Here is a 25,552-nt window from a genome sequence, read left to right as displayed (position 1 = left end):
ATCTGTTTTTAAAAAATATTTTGTTTCTTTTCCCCCAAAAATTATACATAATGACATTTTAAATATACATTCAACTTTTTCTCACAAACAAAAACAACAGTCACTCCACCCCTTCCATACATGCAGATCCATTCACTGTTAGAACTTAACATATATTTTAAGTAGAAAGAGGACAGTTGTGAAACTAGGTTTTTACATACAAGTCACTTTTAGGTTCCTTTTTATTACTGTATCTGGGCTCTTATGTGATCCAGGTAAGGTGTAACAATATTAACATTTGGGGAGAATTTATAAGATTTAGAGTCTCTTTGGCTTGGTTTCGAAGACGAAGATTTATGGAGGGGTAAACATCCACGTCAGCTGCAGGCTCGTTTGTGGCCGACAAGTCTGATGTGGGACAAGCAGACACGGTTGCAGGGGAAAATTGGTTGGTTGGGGTTGGGTGTTGGGTTTTTCCTCCTTTGTCTTTTGTCAGTGAGGTGGGCTCTGCGGTCTTCTTCAAAGGAGGTTGCTGCCTGCCGAACTGTGAGGCGCCAAGATGCACGGTTTGAGGCGATATCAGCCCACTGGCGGTGGTCAATGTGGCAGGCACCAAGAGAATTCTTTAGGCAGTCCTTGTACCTCTTCTTTGGTGCACCTATGTCTCCATGGCCAGTGGAGTGCTCGCCATATAACACGATTTTGGGAAGGCGATGGTCCTCCATTCTGGAGACGTGACGTACCCAGTGCAGTTGGATCTTCAGCAGCATGGATTTGATGCTGTCGGCCTCTGCCATCTCAAGTACTTCGATGTTAGGGATGAAGTCGCTCCAATGAATGTTGAGGATGGAGCGGAGACAACGCTGGTGGAAGCGTTCTAGGAGCCGTAGGTGATGCCGGTAGAGGACCCATGATTCTGAGCCGAACAGGAGTGTGGGTATGACAACGGCTCTGTATACGTTTATTTTTGTGAGGTTTTTCAGTTGGTTGTTTTTCCAGACTCTTTTGTGTAGTCTTCCAAAGGCGCTATTTGCCTTGGCGAGTCTGTTGTCTATCTCGTTGTCGATCCTTGCATCTGATGAAATGGTGCAGCCGAGATAGGTAAACTGGTTGACCGTTTTGAGTTTTGTGTGCCCGATGGAGATGTGGGGGGGCTGGTAGTCATGGTGGGGAGCTGGCTGATGGAGGACCTCAGTTTTCTTCAGGCTGACTTCCAGGCCAAACATTTTGGCAGTTTCCACAAAACAGGACGTCAAGCGCTGAATAGCTGGCTCTGAATGGGCAACTAAAGCGGCATCGTCTGCAAAGAGTAGTTCACGGACAAGTTGCTCTTGTGTCTTGGAGTGAGCTTGCAGGCGCCTCAGATTGAAGAGACTGCCATCTGTGAGGTACCGGATGTAAACAGCGTCTTCATTGTTGAGATCTTTCATGGCTTGGTTCAGCATCGTGCTGAAGAAGATTGAAAAGAGGATTGGTGCGAGAACGCAGCCTTGCTTCACGCCATTGTTAATGCCTCCATACATCAATAAGATTTAGATCTTTCATATGTTAAATTGTGGTTTTTGCTGCTTTCGTCCTCATTATTGTTCTTGGCAATTTATCTAGTATTGGTTCCAAGCAGAAATTAAATTCTCCTCCAATTAATTAATTTTGTATTCCCTCTGCTGCTTTTAAGAAGATGTCCTTCATAAAGGCTTCATCATCATAATTGAGGGCATAAATATTCATAAATGTCCATGCTTCTCTATAAATTTTACAGCGTGCCATTACACATCTTCCAGCTTGATCAATTGAGGTATCTTCTACTAACACTGGTGTATTTTTATCAATTAGAATAGCCACTCCTCTTGCCATTGAACCAAAGGAATATTATTTGTCCCACCCATCCATTTTTTTAATTGATCATATTCCAATTTGGTAAGATGTGTTTCTTGCAAAAGATTATATCTACTTTTAATTTCTTTAAGTATGCCAAGACCCTCTTCCTTTTCACCATCCAGTTTATCCTGTTAGTATTAAGACTAATAAATGTGTTTTATCCATACCATTTTTCACACAAATATTGTATAACAATATTTTTCCAATTTTCTAAATACCGTTGTAACATTTCGCTATTAAAAGACATTTCCATCACATACATTTCCCCTTCAAGAAACACACACATCCCTAGCTCTGATGATGTTGACAACCCAGAAGCCCGCTGGTTCTTCCGAAGAAGAAATTGTCCTTTTGGTGCCATATTCCCCCCCCCCCCCAACCCTGAGTCAGAGTTCCCAACTTGCTGCTTCCTTACCACCTTTGTCTTTTCAGAGCTCTCCATATAAACCAATATTTTTTTTCTTTAAACAATGAAAATAAGACGGCTCAGTACTATTAGTATAAATAAAAAATACATCTTTCAGTTAGTCCCATTTTGAAATGGTCTTTTCAGACCTTTCAGCTGGTGACTAATTTTATCATAACTTTCTTAAAAATTCTTCCACTACTTCTTCTCGTTGATTACCTTTTAAGATATCCACCCTCAGCAATGCTGGATAAATCATTGAATATTTACTTTTTCTAAGATCGCAGTTGTTTCTTTACCTCATCAAATTCCTTTCTTTGTTTGACCAAGGCAGGGTTGAAGTCCTGGAAAAACATTACTTTTACATGGTCCACCACTAATGGGGCTTTGTTATTTCTTGAATATTCGTATGTTGCTCTTAAGTTCACACCTTTTCCCCCCGTAACTTAAAAGTCTTACCAGGACTGTTCGCTGGTTCTTCTGGGTCCAAAGGTCCAGTGAGCCCTTTCAATTTGCAACTTTACATTCAACTTATCTAGTCCAAGCATTTGTGGGAACCATGCTGCAAAGAAACTCACCGTGTCTTTTCCCTCTATTCCTTTTCAGTCCAATGATTCTTACGTTGTAATGTCTGCTAAAATTTTCCAAATGTTGTCTATCAGTCCTTTCTTTTCTGTGTCTCATAGTTTTGCTTTTTCTTCCAGTGCCTTCAGCCTGTCTTTTGTTTTGTCCAGCTCAGCCTCTAAATGAGTCATTTGTTCACTTAAGTCAGTGGTTCTCAACCTTTTTCTTTCCACTCATATACCACTTTAAGTATTCCCTATGTCATAGGTGCTCTGAGATTAGTAAGGGATTGCACTAGGTGGCATGTTGGTGGAAAGAAAAAGATTGAAAAGCAATGTTTTAATCATACTTGATTGATTCATTATGTGCATGGTTTCATAACTCCAAAAGAAATGGGCCAATGACAATTTTTCTCAAGCAAAATACTTCAGTAACAATTGGGTCGAGAGCAGTGATTCTCAACCCGTTCCCACTCGTGTACCACCTTAAGCAATCCCTTACTAATCATAGCGCATCAATGGCATAGGGATTACTTACAGTGGTAAGTGAGTGGAAAGGAAAAGATTGAGAAACACTGACTTAAATCTGCCACAATTTCTTTAATTTCCATTACCTTCTCTGATAGATCTCTCATCGCTGATTCCATACTCTTAAAATGACTGCATAAAAAGTTTCCAACATATTCAGAATGGAGGCTATATATTGGGCTGATTCCCCAGCTCTGCTGGCTTCAACCAGTCCCAAGGCCCCTACTGAGTCACTTATAATGAGGCTTCCACTTGATGTTCCTGACTGAGCTGTCATTTCTTCAGTTTTTGTTCTTGGCTGCCTAGTACTTACTTTCTCCAATGTTGATGATAAAACTTTATTTTTTGAGCTTTTAATCTATCTTTTTAAATACTTTTTGTGTAGAGCTCTTTTAAAATCACTTCTGGTCAGTTCATTATTATGGCCACCCCCCACCCCCCTTGGATCTCTGTTAATAAAATGATCCAGACTAACATGCCATATGGGACCTTGACAATTGTCTTGCTAAAATCCATATATTCAACGTCTACTGGCCTCGTCAGTGCGCGATTTTGAGGTGTGATCAGCCACAACTTCAGAAATACCCAGACCCTTGTTTTTTTTCCACAAATTAATAATTTGGGCTTAAATATAATTGAGAAATGAATAGATAATAAGAAAGAATTCTGAAGTGTACAAGCTGCACAGAGAAGTGGCAAATAAAATTTAATCCAGGCAAGACATTTGAGGGTGACTGATTAAGGCAAGCAAATATGAAATAAGTGGTAGGATATTGGGAGTTGTGTAGGAGCAAAGAAAACTTGAATATGCCCAATGACCCTTTACAGGAGAGATGATTAAATAGGCATGGAGAATTCATTCTTTATTAACTGAGATGCAAGAACAAGATGTACCTAATTTGATCACATTGAGTACTCGATACAGTTCCAGTCACATTATTGGAAAGCTACAACTGCATGGAATAGTGTACAGCAGATTTACAAAGAGATTTCCAAGGTTATAAAATTCTAACTCAAGGTAAAGTTGGGTAATCCATAGAAGAATCAGGGGACACTTCATTTAAGTCCATAAGATTACAAAAGGTGTAGGTAGAATTTATTTCCTTATGCAAAAATCAAAAAGGCATGGATTTAAAATAATTTGCAAAAAGATGAAGAAATTTTTTTTCATCTAAAGGATGATGCAGAAAGGGAACTCGATGTCTGAAGTGACAGGTACACCCAAAACATTTTGGAGCACCTGTGTGAGCTGTGACCTGGGGGGGGGCCAATGAACCCGAGGCAAGAAGATGAAAGGAGGCTGGGCAATTCTTTAACGATGAGCACAGAGACAATGACTTAAATGGGTTGTAAACTATGCACAATTCTGAAATTCAGGTCATCTTTTGTTATACCAGCTAATCACTGATGTGCAAATGAAAACTTGAAAAGTCTCAAACAGATAAAGTGCAAAACATCATAAAATTTGACCAGTATATCACCACACTGTGTAAATGTTCACAATTATTACATTGAAATCAAGTATGTGAATTTAGTTAAATAGAAATCAAAAAGCATTTATGCTAAGAAAAACTGTACAACTTGCAATCAAAATATATAAAAATTGAAATTTCCTATACTTACCACTTCGTCACTAAATTCTCCATTAAAACGCAGAGATGAATTGCTAAAATGCTGGCATTCCAGCCTGCTCCACAGCTCCTGTACCTGTTTTTTTAAATTTTCTACTTCTTGTTGATGCCCTGTCTCCATTTGACGAAGTCGCTGTTGTACAGCATCATTGTGTGTCGCTAATCCATCATCATCCAAATGGCTTCGTGTAGGTTGATCTGGGCTTGTTATTGCCTGCTGTCTTCCAGAATAGTAGTGAGTCCACTTGAACTGGGGATTCCTAAAATGGCCAGATGGAAACTGCAAAGAACTGCAACTAGCTGCAGAAACTTGCCTACTTAAAACCATTTTCCCCCTTAATTCATCTCCATTTATACCATTAGCGGTCATATTTTTTTGAGCACCACTGCCGAAGTCCATTGCTTTCTCGATTACTGTATTTTCGTTACTCACTTCTCCATTAGGAGAAAATCCATCCTTACATTCACTGAATGACAAGGCACAAGGAGGAGGCTGTGAATTTTGAACACTTTTAACTGAAGTCCTATTTGTATCGGTTGATCTTGATTTCACAACCATATCTTGGCTTTCAGGCAAAAACTGAGAAAAACTATCAGAGTCTGTAGTAGATACCAAGGGAACATTGGTCCTGGTATTCAAATAATTTTTAGAATAGGGCTGTGGCACATCCTGCTTTGCTTCATCTTCAGTTAATGTTTCAGTAGAACTTTCTAAAGTAGATATTTTCTCCTCCTGTTTGTCTGGAGCAATTAAGTTCGTTAAGCAAGGTTGTGGTGCAGTAAAGTGATGTTCAGGTTCAATGTTTGGCTCAACAAAATCCTCTGCGACAACACAAGGTTTTGTCCAACTTGGTGGGAAATTAGCCACAACATCTCTTACAATAGGTTGCATTTGAATATGATTAATGGATTCCAAGAAGTCTTCCTTTATCTCTTTGTCTGAGGTTATAACAAGCCCAGAATCAGGCCCAGGATTTTTAATTTCCTTAATTTCTGATGAGTCTGTAACCAACTGATTACTCAGGCCAGCATCAAACTCACTTTCACTATTTAATACATTTAATTCCCGTTTTAGTTCAATTACTGTTACATCCTTTGATTGTTCCTCTAACCCACCATCCTCTTTGGAAGCTTCTTGTAAAATATTCTCTATTTGACCCTCCCCAACACCAGCAGCAACAGAAAGTTCAGCTTCTAATGGGCTTTTTCCCAGTTTTCCCAATTCCAGTGCTTCATTGCTGAAGGAACCATCTAGTCCATTTCCATCCAACATTCCCCCTAATCCAACACTATTCAGTTCCAACGACTTGCGATGCTCCTGCCACTTGTCATTTAGGCTTGGATCACTGGAGCGTCTATTTGTGGCAGGTCCAGGATTATCGCAAACAGTTGTCAGGTTGTCAAATGATCTGGTCTTTGGTAACCTGCTTCCAAAAAAGAAATATGTTAGAAACAAAGCACGACAAAATCCATGAACGCTGCTATTCTACTTGTCAAAGGAAGGAGAAATTATTTTAGAGGTGTTCAGGTTTCTTGAAACGATATCTAGTTGGTCTGCATAAATATTACATAATAGAAAATACACTAATCCCATGCTTCACATCCAAAAATCACCTTGTATACAAATACAAACATCGTAATCTATCATTTCTGCTTTCTTGTTTAAAAGAAAATCCCCATAATTCAATTTTTCCCAAGTTTCTAGGTTAGAAAAAATGAAACGTTAAATTAAGTACTGAGCAATAAGTAATATTCAGGGATGTCATCTGGAGGCTCAACTGTTTCGTGGTTGAAGTACAGTAACAGCAAACAATTATTGGGGACAGGAAATAGTGAAAATGGGAACAGGTAAAACTATAACATACAAAGTCACAGGCATCTTTTGGACTCAAACCCCCCCACAGAATATTACCTATTAGATAAGAGACTAGGCATTATAGGAGTTCACATACAAGAATCGGTACAAGATGGCAGAAAGGAACAAACATCGATCAAAAATACTGATGCAATCTGGTCATTATCTCAAACAAATTAAAATACAAAGACTCCTCATTTTTGTTCCATGGAGCATTGCATTTGGTCTGAACACCTCAACACAGGAGGGGCATAAATTGCAAATTCATCAGGAACACAACAGACTGCAGGACAAATGAGCGAACTTGCACTACTATTCATTTAAAAGGCAAAGTGCTATTTATTTTAATTACTTTAAATAATAAGATTTGACAAAACAGTTACAAAGAAATTAGTTCTTCTTATTGAAGTAAAATCAAGATCAATGAAACTTAACCTGAAAACTAGAGCAAGAGTAATTCAAGATAAGGATAGTAGAAATCAGCAACTTTTAAACTTGGATATAAAAATATTTTCTTTCATCCATTCAATTAGGAGGGTGCCAAGTCTGTCAGCTCCCAATTCCATTATTCAAAAAAAAAAGTATCAATGCTTCTTTAATTTGAACTTTCAAGAATAACAGTGTGAAGGTAGCAAAAGAAATATGCTAATATGTCTTGTTACATATACAGGAGATTTGATGAGGTAAACCTGGAGAGCTGTTTATCATCTTCCTTCTTATAATATTTTTATTAATTTGATAGAGAAATATTACATGTGTTTAGATATTATAAAGCTTTTATATAATGCAATAAGGAATAGGCGTCACAAACAAATTAGTCTTATATAATTCTCAGAAAAATTCTAATAAAAATTTCACTTTATATCTGATATTGAGATATACATTGTGATTATCTAAATAGACCAATCTCTTCTAGTTATAAAGAAAACAAAAATAAGAGAAAATAGAAAAAAAGAAAAAACCCATACGTACTAATCTAACCCACTGAACATGGTCACCAGCAAATAAATCAGACATCAGATAGGCAGGGGTGCTCTGGGGGTTTTCTAAGTAATCAAATTATGATAATTGTGCATGAATAGACCCCATATCTTATCAAATTCAACCTTGATCTCTTTAACATTATATCTAATTTTCTCCAAATTCAAGCAAGACATAACATCCTGTATCCAGTGCAAGCGAGTTGGTGCTCCACTGTCTTTTTAAAAAAAAATAAACTTTATTTATTTGTTCAAAAAACAAATAATATGACATATACAACAATTAACCATAAACATGAATGTTATTTTTATATATATATATATATATATATAAAAAAAATAGAAAAGGAAAGACCCCCCCTTCAGCCAACTCTCCCAAGGAGAGCCATAAAGAAAGAAGAAAAAATATTAAAGAAAAATTAAATATACATATTAAGATCTAATCAATGTAAATTGAAATGTAAATATTCTGAATATAACGACCACTTATCAATAAAAAAAATTATAATTATCACGCAAAACATACATAATTTTTTCCATTATTAAACAATATTTCATCTCATACCATCTATTAATATCAATCATATTTATATCTTTCCACGTACTAGCAATACATTTTTTCACTACAGATAAAGCTAAATATACAAAAGCAAACTGAAACTTATCTAATCCCAAGCCTTTCAAAGATTGCAAACTACCCAATAAAAATACTGTTGGATCTAAAACTATTTTAATCTTATACAGATATTCTAAAAACAACTGAATTTTCTTCCAAAAAGATTGAATATGTATACATGACCAAACGGCATGAAAAAAAGTTCCAACCGTATCATCACATCTTAAAAACATTTCATTCATGAAAACCATACTTTTTAAATTTTTCAGGTGTTAAACATAATTGATGTAAAAAATTATAGTTAATCATTGCATAACGGGCATTTATCAATCTAGTTACACTATCATAACAAATATCTAACCAATCATCCTCGGAAAAAATAAAACCAGTATCCGCTTTCCATTTACTTTTAGATCTATCCCAACCCTTTTTATCCATACCATCCTGTAATATTTGATACATAGATGAAATATAACCCTTCTCTGGTACCTTCATAAGAAAAGTCTCAAATTTAGTCATTTCAGGTAAAATCATATCTCTATCAAACATACATTTTACCAAAGATCAAATTTGATGATATAAAAACAAAGAATTCTTATCAATACCAAAACCTTCCCTCATCTGATTAAAAGATAAAAATTGCCCCTCTTTAAAACAATCTCCCAAATTTTTCACACCTTTAAATCTCCAATGCAATAAGCTTCAATTATGTATTGAAAAAGGAATAAGTTGATTATTATACAACGGAGTCAAAGCAGATAATTTACCCCTAGAGCCTGTCATTTTATTTTTCTTTATCCATAACTTCATTAAATGTTTTAATATAGGCACATTATATTGTTGTAACAAATTTATATTCCATCTAAACACAATTGATATATTTCAAATTCAGAAATATTTGCCATCTCAATTTTGGCCCAACTAGGAGGCCGTACCAAATCCATCAATGAACTAATAAATTTAAGTTGGGCTGCTTCATAATAATTTTGACAATGTGGTAAACATAATCCCCCTAACTCATATTTCCAAGTTAATTTATTCAAAGCCACTCTCGAAAATTTACCTCTCCATAAAAACTCCAACCATTTTATTCAAATCTTGAAAAAAATTATCAAGTAAATACGGAATACATTGAAACAAATATTGTATACGCGGAAAGATATTCATCTTAATTGTATTGATCCTACCCATTAAATTAATAGGTAAATCTTTCCATTTGATCAAATCAGTTTTAATTTTTTTCATTAACGGAACATAACTTAATTTATATAAAGATTGGTAATTAACATTCAAAATTATACCCAAAAATTTAATTCGATCAGTCCATTTCAAATTAATAATATTCTTATAAACTGAATAATCTCCTTCACCTACCAGTAATATTTCACTTTTTCCCCCCAATTAACTTTATATCCAGAAAGACTTCCATATTGTATTAAACACTTCTTCAAGTGCAAAAGTGACTGAGCTGGGTTTATTATATACACCAATACATCATCAGCAAATAAATTAATTTTATACTCCTCATCTAAAACTTTCATACCTTGTATCTGTGTATTTTGTCTTATCAATTGTGCTAAAGGTTCAATCACTAACGCAAACAAAACCGGTGATAAAGGACAACCTTGATGAGTTGATCGAGATAGCTTAAAGGGTTCCAAAATCAAACCATTTGTCAATACTCTAGCTACTGGTTTACTATATAGAGCCCTAATCCAACCAATAAAAAAAAGGACCAAACTTGAATTTCTCCAAAACTTTAAACAAAAAGTTCCATTCAACTCCATCAAATGCCTTTTCTGCATCTAGAGATATCATCGGATGATCTGAAGATTGTTGAAATCTATTAATCAACTAATCACGTGCAAAATGTTATCTGAAGCATATCTATTCTTTATAAAACCTGTTTGATCCATATGAATCAACTTAGGTAAAAATTTAGCCAATCTATTCGCTAATATTTTAGCTATTATTTTATAATCTACATTTAACAACGAAATTGGTCTATATGAAGATAATTTCAAAGGATCTTTATCTTTTTTTAGGATTACTGTAATTAAAGCACTAGATCAAGACTCAGGTAATTCATAATGTTCTCCAACTTGACGTAACACATCCCCAAACACTGCAGATAAATCGTCATAAAAAATTTTATAAAATTCAACCGAAAATCCATCATCACCAGGCGATTTACCGTTCAGCATTTCCAGCATAGCCATTTTAATTTCTGAATCAGTAAATGGTTCTTCTAACTCCTGTATATCTCCATCCTCTAATATCGGTAAATTCAACTGTGATAAAAAAAAAATCAATCTATCTAGTTTCTTGTTTTCCTTCAGATGTATATAACTTTTTATAAAATGAGTAAAATTCATCATTAATCTCACGAGGTTTATAAGTAATAAGGGAATTCCGTCTAACAACATAAATAGTCCTTGAAATCTGTTCTTTCTTTAATTGCCACAGTAGTACCTCATGTGCTTTCTCTCCCAATTCATAATACCTCTGCTTAGTCCTATTAATCACACATTCAAATTGATAAGATTGCAAAGTATTATATTCTAATTTCAACCTAGATAGTTCTATTTTCTGATCTTATGTAGCATCTTTCTGAAATTCCTTTTCCAACACATCAATCTGTTTCTCCAATTCAAAACTCTGATTTAATCGATTCTTCTTTATTCTAGAAGTATAACTAATTATTTGTCCTCTCAAATAGGCTTTCATAGCATTCCATAATACAAACTTACTTTGAACAGAATTAGAATTTTCTTTAAAAAAATTAATTTGTTTTTTCAAAAAAATCAATAAATTCCATATTTTTTAACATTATTTTAAACCTCCAACGATAGGCCACTTGGATTTTCTCAAAAGTTGCATATGTAAAATACAACAAAGAATGATCTGAAATCACCCTACTTTTATATTCCACTTGTATTTTCCCTTGTAAGTGTGCCGATACTAAAAAGAAGTCAATCCTTGAAAACGATTCATGTCTAGATGAATAAAAAGAAATCTTGCTCTGTCGGATTAAGACATCTCCAAATATCTACTAAATTAAGATCTTTCATCAACGCTTGAACCTGAACTGTCATCTTGGATTTCTTAACTTTCTTTGGAGATTTATCTAATAAAGGTTCCAAAACACAATTAAAATCATCACCAACTAAAATATTATCATTAGCCTGACCAAAACATAAAAATGCATCTGAAATAAATATTTCATCATCTGCATTTTGGGCATAAATATTAAGTAAAGTCCAAAATTCACTAAAAATCTTACAATTCAATTTAAGAATACATCCTGCCTTTTCCTCCATTGATAGTAATTCAAAAGATAAAATTTTATGTATCAAAATTGCTACACTTTTAGCCCTAGAATGAAATGAAGAATATACACACCCAACCCAGTCCCTCTTTAATTTTATACTTTCCTTCACATTCAAATGTGTTTCTTGTAAAAAAGCAACATCAATTTTCATTTTCTTAATATATGCCAAAACTCGCTTACACTTAATTGCACTGTTTAATCCTCGAACATTAAAAGTAGCAAACCTCAACTTTGACATATCTACTATTGTTACTAAATACCAATAATATCTTTATATGAAAACTCAAATCAACGTATACAGGCCTTCCAATAGGAGAAAAAAAATCATAAATTAAAAATTAACTAAAATGAAAATAAAAAAATAAAGAAAAAAAAAAGAAAATCCCCCCCCTCCAAAAAAAACTACCAAAAGGTAGTAATCCCATAAACAAAAATTGGGTGTGGGTCACCCACCAGTGGCTGATGACTAGTAAAGAACTTAGAGCAAATCTCTCCCTCCCCAGCCAAACAATCAATACTTACGGGATCCAGTCTTTAAAGAAACGAAGAGGATCTTGTGGCAAACCAACAATTTTCACATTATTCCTTCTGCTTTGATTTTCCATTTTCCTCTCTAGCTCCTTCTCGCGTTCTCCCAATTCTATGACTGATTTTTCAACCTTCAGCACTTTTTCTGTTGGAAGCCACTTGTTGTTTACAGTCCAAAAAAAGCAGTCTGAAATTTTTTAAATTCTTCATAAGATGCACCCACACGTGTCTTAACCATATTTATTTAATTCTGAACTTATACCAGCAGTCATTTGAGCCATTTCATTCATTTGAGATGTCAAAGGGTTAATAACAGCTTGAACAACGTTATTTTATTGTATACACTGTAGGTCAGAAAAGCTCAGCCTTGCTCTCTCTGATGTGGTGACAGAACAAGGTAACTGCAGCTCCTGCTGCAACTGAACAGAAGGCATTTTAAAAGTTTTACTGTGGGTCTGGACTCCCAGTGACGGCACTCCGACTTCTTCAGGGAGTCGCCGTTGGTCTCCCCCCACATCTCGTTGTTTTTTTCATGAAATCACAAAGAAAAGCAATTTCTTCAGATTGAAGTGCTTCCTGATGCATTTCCAACAATGGAGTAGTCTTCCTGTGTGCTCCCTCTGTTGAAATCGAAAGGCTTTCCAAATCAGGGTCCACTTCTTGGGAACACACACCTTCTTCCAGAGAACGAGTAATTCCAGCGCCATCCTTCACTCGGTGAGTAATAGACATTTTTTTTTTCAACTCCCACAGGCAGTCTTTGAGGTTTAGACAATGAAGAGATTAATAAGCCTGAGGCTGCATCAAGTCGTCTAGGCCCTAAATCTTCAGCACTTCGAAATGTAACTTCCTCTGCACTTGAGGTTTAATCTTTTTACCATTAGTGGCCATAATAATTCCTTGATACTTTAAACTAAAATTTAAAAAGTTTAAACTTGAAAACAAAGTTAAAAAAACAGGTACTTAAAAGTCTGGCCAGAGAGGTTGAGATTACACGTCTGGACTCTACACCATATTGCCACGCCCCCTGCTCTGCTGTCTTAACATCTCATCAAAACTGCTTGTTTGGCCATCAATGAAGTAAAAGCTACTATTCTTTTTTGAGTTGATTTCAAGGAAATCTTCTAGAGAATACCCAACAAAGCAATAAAAGGACACAGTTCTAATTTAATCCTAAGAATCTGTGATAGGACTTTTAAAGAAATGTTCCAAATTTCTTGTAGTTCTTAATATTCTCAGAATAGTCTAACTTTGGACATATGTATTTTATGTACAACTTTAAATTGTATTAAACAGTCTTGCACGGAATGAAGAATTATTGATCAGATCAAGTGTATTTGGGGAATGGGAATGAAAAGTTTTAAGGATCTATATATTTGAGACAATTTCGCTTAATTTGAACAATTAACAGTTAAATTCGACCTTCCTAATAGATTTTTTTAAAAGATAGCTACAAATTAGGTATTTTGTTCTGTCTAAATTATCTTATTTTCCTCAAATTCCTGCTACCAATGTTCTTGATTTATTTTTTGATTTAAAGTTTTCCCCATGGTAGATTGATAGTAATTATTTATAGTAATTTGATGGACCTAAGAATACATTCAGGGATGGAAATCAAGAATGAATGGGAAAGAGACTTGAACACATCAATTTCAGATGAAAATTGGGATAACATGCTGTTTATCATCTTAATCATAATCGAATGAAAGATAATACTATCGTCAGAAGCAGTGCAAGATAGGCCAACTATATTGACTCCTAGCACAACAGATACTTAGGAATATTTTAAATAGTATGGATTTTCTGTAAATTAGAAGAATGAGAGGTTATCCCCTTGAAATCTCAAAATCCTTTTAGGGCTATAATGTAGATTTCAAGAGGTAGTTTGCTCTAGTTGAGCAACGCAGAAATCTGTGTCACAATCTTATAACATTAGACGGTCTATTTAGATGAGGTCAAAAATCTTTCATTCAGTGGATTATGAAGCTTTGGAATCTACTGAGGCTATGGATGCTTAGCTATCAAGTATACTCGTCTGATATCAATAAATTCTTAAGTAAATGGGTCTAGTACAAGAAAATTGAATTGGTGTCATTTACCTAGGACTTATTTAAATGCTGAAACAAGCCATGAAAGACCTCAACAATGAAGACCCTGTTTACATCTGGTACCGCATGGATGGCAGTCTCTTCAATCTGAGGCGCCTGCAAGCTCACACCAAGACACAAGAGCAACTTATCCGTGAACTACTCTTTGCAGATGGTGCCGCTTTAGTTGCCCATTCAGAGCCAGCTCTTCAGCGCTTGACATCTTGTTTTGCGGAAACTGCCAAAATGTTTGGCCTGGAAGTCAGCCTGAAGAAAACTGAGGTCCTCCATCAGCTCCCCACCATGACTACCAGCCCCCCCACATCTCCATCGGGCACACAAAACTCAAAACTGTCAACCAGTTTACCTATCTCGGTTGCACCATTTCATCGGATGCAAGGATCGACAACGAGATAGACAACAGACTCGCCAAGGCAAATATCGCCTTTGGAAGACTACACAAAGAGTCTGGAAAAACAACCAACTGTAAAACCTCACAAAGATTAGCATATACAGAGCCGTTGTCATACTCACACTCCTGTTCGGCTCCGAATCATGGGTCCTCTACCGGCATCACCTACGGCTCCTAGAACGCTTCCACCAGCGTTGTCTCCGCTCCATCCTCAACATTCATTGGAGCGACTTCATCTCCAACATCGAAGTACTCTAGATGGCAGAGGCCGACAGCATCGAATCCACACTGCTGAAGATCCAACTGCGCTGGGTAGGTCACGTCTCCAGAATGGAGGACCATCGCCTTCTCAAGATAGTGTTATATGGCGAGCTCTCCACTGGCCACGGAGACAGAGGTGCACCAAAGAAGAGGTACAAGGACTGCCTAAAGAAATCTCTTGGTGCCTGCCACATTGATCACCGCCAGTGGGCTGATATCGCCTCAAACCGTGCATCTTGTCACCTCACAGTTCGGCGGGCAGCAACCTCCTTTGAAGACGACCTCAGAGCCCACCTCACTGACAAAAGACAAAGGAGGAAAAACCCAACACCCAACCCACCAATTTTCCCTTGCAACCGTGTCTGCCTGTCCCGCATCGGACTTGTCAGCCACAAACGAGCCTGCAGCTGACGTGGACATTACCCCTCCATAAATCTTCTTCTGCGAAGGCAAGCCAAAGAAGACTTAAATGCCAGAGAAGAAACACAGAACCATACTTCTCTTTGGGCTCCACATTCATTCTACTTTATGTGAAGAACATGGAATATGATAAATCCTACATAGATATGAGAAATTTCTTGTGCATAAGTGAAAACTCTTCATTGGTTTCCTGTCAATCAAAATGCAAGGTAAACTGCATACCACGATTATCCAAAAATTGAACATGGATCTGTACGTCTGAAACAAAGATCAATCTGCTTTTTGAAGAATAGTTTGTGATAGAATTTTTAAAAGCTTTTGTAACAAGGAATCACTGCCCTGGAAGTCTAACTCCTCAAATTCCATTAAAGTTTTTATCATCCCAATTTATATGTAATAAATTTAATATCCAAGATATTTTCATAAAGCCCATCTGATAACAATTTGTTATAATAATACCATTTTCTTTTAGCTGAAGCATGAAGCTCACCTTCCCAGTGTCTGTTCTTCAGGAATGGACCTTGGGACTGGATAAGGTGCACAGTGGTCATCAGTAGGTGCAGAGGGAGATGAATTGGGGATGTACACTGCACTCCAAAGCATCAAATTCCTTACATGGCACACTGGATGTAGTACCTAGTTCAGATTTTCAAGTAGAAACATTTTCTTTAATGTAAAAAATTTGAGCAAAAATTGAGTAAATATTTTACAAAAATGCAGCCAAATATCAATTATATATCAAATATCAAATGCAATAAGGATGAAAACTGCACCCTTTAGGGATTTGTCAGTTCTGTTAGAATGAAGAGAAAGATGCATTAAAAAAAAAACATCATTTCCCAGTATTCAATAAAACTAGTAGATGTGATATTCACTGGAGTGTATTCAGAAATCACTCCAAATGGTCTTACAGAAATTTACAAATCACATCGATAATTTGAAGATAAACATTTCATTGGATCGTTACTTTCTGCACTGAGTTTTTAAATCATTGGTTGAACAGTATAGAAATTGAACACTAATTTTCCCACTTACTGGAAATTCTAGGACTTTGTGCTCATCTCTGTTGAACATTTTACTCCAATTGCAAATGCTTATGCAATATACAAAATCAATTCAAAAGATACACTGACAAATACTTTGGTCCAAAAATGTTCTAGAAAATCAGAATTACTGGTTAAAAATTCAAGTTTAAAAACTCTGAAGGCATCATAATTGCATAGTTCAATTTACAGTCTCTTGGCTGCTGAACTTTCAAGAAAATTGTTTATATTATGATAAAAGCTAGATCAAAAAGGCATGAAATCCAATATATACAGCGTCGTGACCTTAGTACAAAGGTATGTGCCGTTCATTTTTAATGAATGTTACTGAATAAAAATTTAGTGATAAGAAATAATTTTAATTGAATTAAAATTTATCAAGAATGTATATGATGCTCATAGCTATTGTTTAACTATTATACAATTATCCTATAGGGCAGATGTAAACAAACATACAGTTTCAGATTGTGAGGTGTATAGGAGATTTCTAAAGGCTTTGTTGGCAGGCCTCAGCAAGGACCAAACAGAACAGGTTCTTTCCTGAGTCTGTTTCTCTTCACGCTCTTTTGCACTGTTGCACAGGAATGTTCCAAAAAGGCAAGAATATGTATGCTGCACCAATTTAACCTGCATAAAAATACAAGAAATAAATAAACAGCCATTTATGTTTAGATATGGTGATCAGCAAATAGAAAATCTACTCTACTTACAAGGAATGCTTCATTAAACTCAAATGAGCAAGGGAACTGTCTCTGTAATTGATGGACACAATCCAACCACTGAAGAAACACAGGACAGCGTTCATTAAAATCATCCGAGTTTTCACCATGGCCACATCGATCAGCAAATTTATGACCAAAGTCCAGCCATTCGGTTTCCACCAGAACCTGAAAGCCCTGTAAAATATAGTGCTACTTTAATCAAGGCCAACTCAAAATGTCCACGACAGTAAATTAAAAAAAAACAGCATTGCGGGTGGGTTTGCTTCAAATTACAAAAGTTACTGTTAGATTTATGAATACTAACAATACTATGGGCATAACAGTTAACTGTTTGTTCAGGTGCCTTGCCATTCAGCGTGGGCAATCAAGTCTCTCCATCTATCTCGGTCTCTGCTCCGAATTGTAGTTGGTGCCTCCCTTGTTTCTAACCATGATGTTAATCCATTTATCATTTTCATTCTATCTCCCTCTGCTTCTTTTTCTTTACAACTTTCCACTTATAACTAACTGTTCTAATGTATCTCTTCCTACGAAACAATTATGCACACCTCAATTGTTCTAATAGTAAGGATCCTGCAATAATGTACCTCTTCACATCTCCGAAGAATTTTGATTGTTGTTTTCTGATTCTTATGTACATTTTGTTTTCATTCTACAAAGAACTTTTCTTTGCTAATCTGTCCATATATTATATGCATAGCATTAACTGTACCAGTTTAATAAATCTAATAGATTCTGCTTGCATACTGTTCCGACGAAACAAACAATTACGCACACCTCAACTGTTCTGTAATAAGGATCCAGCAATAATTTTGATAGAGCCACTATCTGTGGTGTTCTGTCCCAGCCATCAGAGCAGTGTACTAAAACAGGCCGTTGGTCTCGATCGACTGCATTAATTACAAGCACTGCTGCTTTTAAGAGCATGGATAGATGCTGAAGCCACTTGGTACCTTCCAATGCTGATAACCAACTGCTAATGAGAAAGCAATTGAAGAAAATATTTAGATTAATTGACACATGCCTTTCCATCAAACAAACAAACATTTAATATTACAATCATGTAAAATGGCTGTCTACAAATGCATCTCCGCATGTTTTCTTGCCTATAAAGTACAAACTTTTACTATAAATATTCAAAAAATTATTTAAGATGATTGACTGGAAAAATTAATTAATTTGACTGCAGAGCACTTCCTTTTTGATACAAATGAAATTTAAGTCAGCAATTTTTCCGATCTTTAATGAGCAAATAAATAAAATTAAGATTTCAGATTTATTGTCATAGAACATACATGACATCACATACAACTCTGAGATTCTTTTTTCTGTGGGCAAGACTGAATTGCCAATTATTGGTAGTGCAAAAATAAAACTGAACAGAATGTATACATGTAAAGATATAAAGAACTGTACACTTACTTTCCAGGATCTGGCATCTGGGTACAGAGAAATCTTAGTGACTGGAAACTCTTCCGAATGGAGTGAATATTTGCCATTCCCATGAATACTACTTCACAGTTTGGATAATACTCTGAGAGATGTACATAACATTTGGAGAATAGAAAGTTGCATATTAATAAAGAAAACTTTCTTCACATCAACAATGCTTTAAAACAAATGATTCTCTTTTCACACTCAATTTCAATCAATTCTTACATATGGAGTCCATTATGCATTTGCCAATTTGAGAGAACGAAAAAATGGAAATTTAAATGCATAATTTTAAAACAAGGATAAAAAGGAGGCTAAAAATATAACACTTCCAAGTACAAGTTCCCACCACTTTCTTTCAGGTCAATGTGATCATATTAACAATTTTAAAGCCAAATAAAGAGACAACATCATTGCAAATAAGAAGTTTTTTCAATTCTTTCCATCTAAATTTTTATCAAAGTTACTCCCAACTAGTTTCATTAGAAATAAATTTTGAGCCTTCCATATTACATCGAGGGCTGAAGAACTTTTGAGGATCTTTCTACTTCCACTTTGGATGCTTCTGTGATGACGTGATCACAAAATAATTGTGACAAACTCATTTTAGTTCTCCCCAAATCAATTATTTGATTCTGAAATATTTCCAAGTATAGTATAACTCCGATTATCCAAAATCAGATTCTCCAAAAACCTCATTTATCCAAATTTTAAACATTTTTTTTTGATAAATGAGAATATCTGAAACAAATCAGAAATCCTCATTTACCTGAAATTTTTTCAAAGCCGAACTGACCTCACAGGTTGAAAAAAAAATTATACTCGACATGAAATTAGAACGAGATTATCCTTATTTCAGATAACTCCCTCTCCTCTCTCTTTCCATTTCTTCTTTACGTTCCTCTATGGAATTTTCGCTTAAATGGCAAGCGATCAAAAGAAGAATGGCCTCCCGAGCAGGAGTGGGACCTTGGGCTTAAAAAATGACCAGTTATCCTAAAAAACATTTATCGACGTAGGCCCTATTCCAACCATTTTGGATAATCAAAATTGTACTGTACTCTTTTTCTAGCATCTTATTTAGTATCACACTGAAGATTGCATTGTTATCAACCATTATCTTAATTTTAATCAGCCTTTAGATGTATCTACCATCTCATATTTCCAAATATCCCATGTTTTGAGAAATCATCTTTCAGAGACATTACACGAGCTTAAATAGTAATTTGTGGCATTTCCTTCTACTGTTTCAGGAATGGTGAAGATTTGTGATTAAAAGCTTAATTTGGGTTAAAAAATATCACTGATTTGGATGCTATTTGATGCAAACATGGAAGTGAATGAAGATAGTGGCTAGAGGACAGAGTTAGGAGGAAAGCTCAGTGACAAATGTAGTAACCTTCAAATTATTTAACTGAAGGAATATTTTCTGATGTCCACGATTGGATACTCCTAGTGAGACAATTCAGAGACCGTAAAGATGTTAACAAAGGCATGCTGCTCATGTGGACATTTACAATATTTGAGTGATGTCACCAAAGAACAAATAACAGAGATTTGATTAAAAGGGACCTTGTGAGACACTGCAATAACATGAAAAATGGAACAGAGCAGTTAATTCTCCAGCTATAACTGGAAACAGGTGATTCAATTTCACCCATCCACCATGACAACAGTAGAGTTATATTGGAGAGAAGGAAAATTACAAGATCAACCAATGGTAAAGCTATACATTTGTCAAGAAGCCTTCTTTTCTTACTGTTACAAGGATGCCATTTGTTTCAATACTATAGCAAAGATAGAATAATAACCAGAAGGTTTCAGTTCTGAGCAAGATAGGACAATCTGGGAAGTATCAACACTTAACAAAAGGGATATTAGTGATAGAATGGCTGTTTGATGGGAAGGAAAGTCAAGAGTTACTTGTTTGAAGAGCTATGATGCCAAGATTGCTAAATTGGAAAGTTGCACACTATCCAAGGAGAGGAAAACAATCATTCCACAATCACAAGTTGAAGTGAAATCACATGGCCAATAGTTCAGTGACAACAAGAAATAACTTCATTAAAAAAATTTACAAAGGGCATATCACCATAAAAGCAGAAAATTCAAGATTATGGTTGGCAGTGTGCTAACTGGCTGCATCACAGTCTGGTAGGAGGACATCAATACCCCTGAGTGGAATGCCCTGCAAAAGGTAGTTAATACAGCCCAGGACATTACAGGCCCTCCCCATCATCGAGAATGTCTACAGGGAATGCTGGTGTCAGAGAACAGTAGCAATCATCAAGGATCCACATCATTCAGCACGTGCTCTGTTTTCGCTGCTGCCATAAAAAAAAATAGGTCCAAGAGCCACAAGACTCGCGCCATTAGGTTCAGGAACAGCTATTTCCCTCCACCATCAGACTCCTCAACAACAAACTCAATCAGAAACTCATTTAAGGACTCTTACTTTCACATTTGTTTTTCCTCCTCCTCTCTATTTTGCATAGCCAGTTTGTTCACATTTCTTTATTTGTTTACATGCACATGCATCTTCTTGAGAAGAATTTTTTTGCACTACCAATAAGATGATTAAGTTCATAACATGAAGGTAGATTGGGAAAGTTAGGCCAGTATGGGATCCCAGGAGGGAGAATTTGTGGCATGCCTTTTTGGAGTAGGCCACCAGGGGACCAGCTATTTTAGATTGCATGCTGTGTAATGAACCTGTGGTGATTAGAGATCTTAAGGTAAAGGGATCCTTAGGAAGCAGTGATCACAAAATTGAGTTCACCGTGAAATTTGAAAAGGAAAGGCTAAATGTGACAGTATTTCAGTGGAGTAAAGGAAATTTCAATTACATGAGAGGATCTGGCCAAAGTTGATTGGAAAAGTACACTCATGGGGAAGATCAGCAATGGCTGGAGTTTCAGCAAAGAATTAGATAAGTGCAGGACAGGTATATACCAAAAGGAAAGAAAGTTGTGAATGGAAAAATGAGAATTGTGGCTGATGAGGGAAGTTAAAGCCAAATTAAAGCAAAACAAAGGGCAGACAAGGAAGCAAAAATAAATTGGAAAATGGAGGACTGAGAAGCTTAAAAACTTAGAGAAGGCGACTGAGATTTTTTAATGAGGTGGTTAAGTGTACAGTCATGCACTATGGTATAAGAAATCAGCGGGCAGACTATTATTTAGAGCATTTGATTTTTTTCGAAGTTAAACATGCCATCATATCAGATAGCTATCAAGAATGAGTAGGAGGGACAGCATCTTTCTATTTCATCAGTTTTGAACATCTAGCAATAAGGGAAGCAAAGAAAATTACATGGGATTGAGAGACTGGGATTGTTTAGATGTTATACCAATGTAATGGGTTTGAATTTTTTTTAAATTCGTGGAATACTTGTACCAACTATTTTCATAATTTACAAAGATTATTCAGATATCGTTTTGTGATTTTAGTCTTTATATGGTGGTAAATTATATGCAACCACCAACAACAGAAGGGAAGGGGTACATTTTGTAGAATAGTCATTTTTTTGTCTTTTTCAATTAATTATTTTATATTTGTTTAAGTGGGTAATATACCTTTTTGTCTTTCTTTTAGTCTGTTAAAGTACTTTGTTTATGTATAATAGTTTAGTTTATGCATATAATTACTACACCTGTGTAATGGAATATTTGGGAGATTAATTGGTAAAATTAGAGTAGGTTACATACATACACTTTAAAACAGATCTTATTTGAAATATTGAAGAATTCATATTCAGTAACTTTACAGAAACTATGGAGAATGCTATGCACATTTCACAAGAAGGTGCTAATTGAAATGATGTCATTGCAAGGGTTTTGACAGAGTGCACAGAAAGGTCACTCCTAGGTTTTTGTTAACCTAAAGACAACAGCTTTTGTTTGTGGGGTGGGGTGGAAAGAGAGATGAAACAAGCAGGAGAAGCTGGTTGGAACTAAAACAGAAAAATTCCAGAGCAGCAGATGGCTGAAGTGCTATATGTCTGATATATAAGTGGAACAAAAAGGAACTCTGTGATAGCCAGAAAGAAAGAGGCTACCATCTGGAGAGCCCTGATGTGGCAAGTTTTATCAGCAAGACATTGAGGTGACTAATGGCAGTACATTAGTTGTGGAAATCCTGGAACAACAAATCTCTCTCTGCAAACCCTATGAGAACCTTCCTGAGCGGTAAACATTTACCTTTCGAGCAAAAAAGCCTGGTGAACCTTATACATGTTAAATTCTGTGCATAGTACAAGAATTGCCTGCAATCAGAGAACTTGGAAGAATGAGAAGTGAGACTGAACTGTGAACGAAAGAACTTTTCTTACATTTACACACACATCACATACACGTGCGCTTAGAATTAGAAGGGGGTTAAGTTGGGAGATAAGTTAAAGTTTGATTCTGTTTAAAGATAATTATAAACAATTTTTGTTTATGTAACTACTTGTCTTGGTGAATGTCTATTGCTGCTGGGTTTGGGGGTCCTTTGGGCTTGTAACACCTGTATATTCCTTTTTACATGCTAACTCTGTTTAGTAGCTTTTACTTGCTTATTTTTATTGAAACAATAAAAAAAATATTGAAAATGACTATTTAGATGGGGTGAAAATACAAAATTCAGAGGTTTGTAAAAGGACTTTGGAGTCCTTGTGCAGGATACCCTAAAGGCTCATCTCCAGGTCGAGTCAGCAATGAAGAAAGTGAATACAATTTTGGCATTCATTTCTAGTGGAATAGCATACACAGCAGGAATGTAACGATGTGTCTCTATAGGGCATTGGTGAGACCTCACTTGGAGCACTGTGTACAATTTTGGGCACTTCATTTGAGAAAGGATGTGCTAACATTGGAAAGAGTTCAGAGAAGATTTAATAGAATGAAAGGGTTAACACATGATGAACATTTGTTGGCTCTTGGACTGTATTTGTTGAAGTAAAGAAGGAGGAGGGTGGACATCAGTGACATTTTGAATGGTGAAAGTCCTGGACAGAGTAGATGTGACATGTTGTTTCCCATAGTAGGGGAGTCCAGGTCAAAAAGCCACAATTTCAGGATAAAAGGACATCAATTTAAAACAGATATGCAGAGAAATTTATTTAGCCAAAGGGTCATGAGTCTGTGGAACTTGTTGCCACAGATGATAGTGGAAGCGAGGTCATTCGTGTATTTAAGCCAGAAATTGACAGGTATTTGATTAGGACATCAAAGGTTACAGAGAGAAGGCCGAGCAGTGGGGCTGAGTGATAAGGATTAGCTTATGATTAAATAGCAGTGCAGTCCTGACAGGCCTATTGGCCTACTTCTGCTCTCATATCTTGCTGCCATAATTCTGTCTCGCCTACAGGAAAAGGAATATCAGGATTGTATGTCATCTATGTACTTGTACAATAAATCTGAACTTTTAAAGATAGGGATGGCGAGGCCACCTTAGATAACCATGATAAAGATGGAAATTGAATTAATTACTGCAATCTTAATAACAAAACGTTCATGTTTGTTGCTTTTGTGGGAACTGAAGGTTGGGGAAACTTTGAAACAGTTGACAATCACTGCATTCCTACATGACCCCAGGATATTGAGCCTTGGGAGGTGACAGCAGCACATAATGATATTTTACATGTAGCTATTTACCACTAAACCTGGGAACATCAGTCGTCTTTCACATCTGGCGAAGTATGTCCTGTTGGCATTAGAGGAGATGAGCTGACAAATTAATAAGCAAGCTATTGTTTAAATTTTCTTCTTGATACTCACCAGGGCATTCACATCCACCACCCTTTGCCCGATTAGCCACAGCTGCTGCATATGACCTAGCATCCAATATCAAAAGTTTATGTGGCGGATTACATACATTTTCTACTTCTGTTGTATTAGTCATTGAAGAATCTAAGATAAAAAATACAATCAAGTTTAATTAGCAACACGACATCACAAGTGTCACAAAGTTAATAACCATATTATATGAACAGAAATTTCAAATTCTACATGACCACTGAACAATAATACAATGAGAAATTATCACAACTCTTACCAAATTCTCCATCAGAATGGTCACTGCCATGAGGAAAATCTCGTATACAATTGCCATTAACATGTTTGGTGGAACTGCTATCCATGGCACAAGCTTTTGCAACAGACTGTATTAAGTGCTCATCGTCAGAGTTTCTCCATCCCCACCAACTGACCTCTGGTTGACCACTACGAGCAATCACTGCTCCATTACCCTGGTGCCTAGAAATATTACAAAATTATTTAAAAAAAATGAATTTGTATCAATGGTCATGTTCTCAGGTAATTGAATATTGTAATCTGAGCATTAAAGAACAACAAAAAGACTAGCATCAAACATGCATCTACAGAAGTTCTCAGCCATGGGCGAAACAATCAAGATCAGTTTGTGCATCTGTTTATTTATTTGTTTTTAGGAGGGAAGAAATAATATGCTCCATGTGCCATGTAGAAACCAACTTTCAGAACAGCAGTGAGTCTGCTCCACCTATGCCTGATGCTAGACAGGTCAAGATCAAGCAAATGTTTAAACCCCATTTTTAAAAAATAAATCTTGGAGAATTTATAAATGCACTAAAAGGTGCTAAAAATGTGTTTGTGCCCAAAGTCTATTTCACACGGTCACAATCTCAATGGTGCTGCTGAGGAAGCATCAATTACGAGGCCAATGTTTTTAGATCTTGGTGCTGCTGGTAGAACTAAATCTGGCAACCTCACAATTGCTCTCAATGTCAAATAAAGGGAAATTTTTAAGTAATTTAATTAGTAATATTTCAACCCAGCTTCTTTGGCTTGGCTTCGCGGACGAAGATTTATGGAGGGGGTAAAAAGTCCACGTCAGCTGCATGCTCGTTTGTGGCTGAC

The 25,552-nt window shown here is 36.0% G+C and overlaps 1 protein-coding gene across 14 annotated transcripts in view; it reads right to left on the bottom strand.

Moving 5' to 3' along the window:
* The window catches only part of mtmr3 (myotubularin related protein 3), a 112,276-nt gene that overhangs the window by 21,196 nt on the left and 65,528 nt on the right, over positions 1-25,552 (bottom strand). For 11 of the 14 annotated variants that reach the window (XM_069912966.1, XM_069912955.1, XM_069912963.1 and 8 more), the window contains 8 exons: positions 24,711-24,910; positions 24,434-24,565; positions 18,663-18,774; positions 18,018-18,216; positions 17,229-17,414; positions 16,975-17,145; positions 15,966-16,111; positions 4,978-6,409 (listed from right to left, as the gene is read on the bottom strand). In XM_069912966.1, coding sequence (XP_069769067.1) covers positions 4,978-6,409; positions 15,966-16,111; positions 16,975-17,145; positions 17,229-17,414; positions 18,018-18,216; positions 18,663-18,774; positions 24,434-24,565; positions 24,711-24,910 — 2,578 coding nt within the window. The remainder of the gene's footprint in view (positions 1-4,977; positions 6,410-15,965; positions 16,112-16,974; positions 17,146-17,228; positions 17,415-18,017; positions 18,217-18,662; positions 18,775-24,433; positions 24,566-24,710; positions 24,911-25,552) is intronic. The other 3 variants (XM_069912958.1, XM_069912962.1, XM_069912970.1) reach the window with 1 other exon arrangement.

This window comes from Narcine bancroftii, unplaced genomic scaffold (assembly GCF_036971445.1).
Source record: "Narcine bancroftii isolate sNarBan1 unplaced genomic scaffold, sNarBan1.hap1 Scaffold_281, whole genome shotgun sequence".
In the NCBI taxonomy this organism is placed as follows: domain Eukaryota; kingdom Metazoa; phylum Chordata; class Chondrichthyes; order Torpediniformes; family Narcinidae; genus Narcine; species Narcine bancroftii.
The sequence above is the reverse complement of the archived record's forward strand: the minus strand, read 5'-3'. Positions and strand labels throughout refer to the sequence as shown.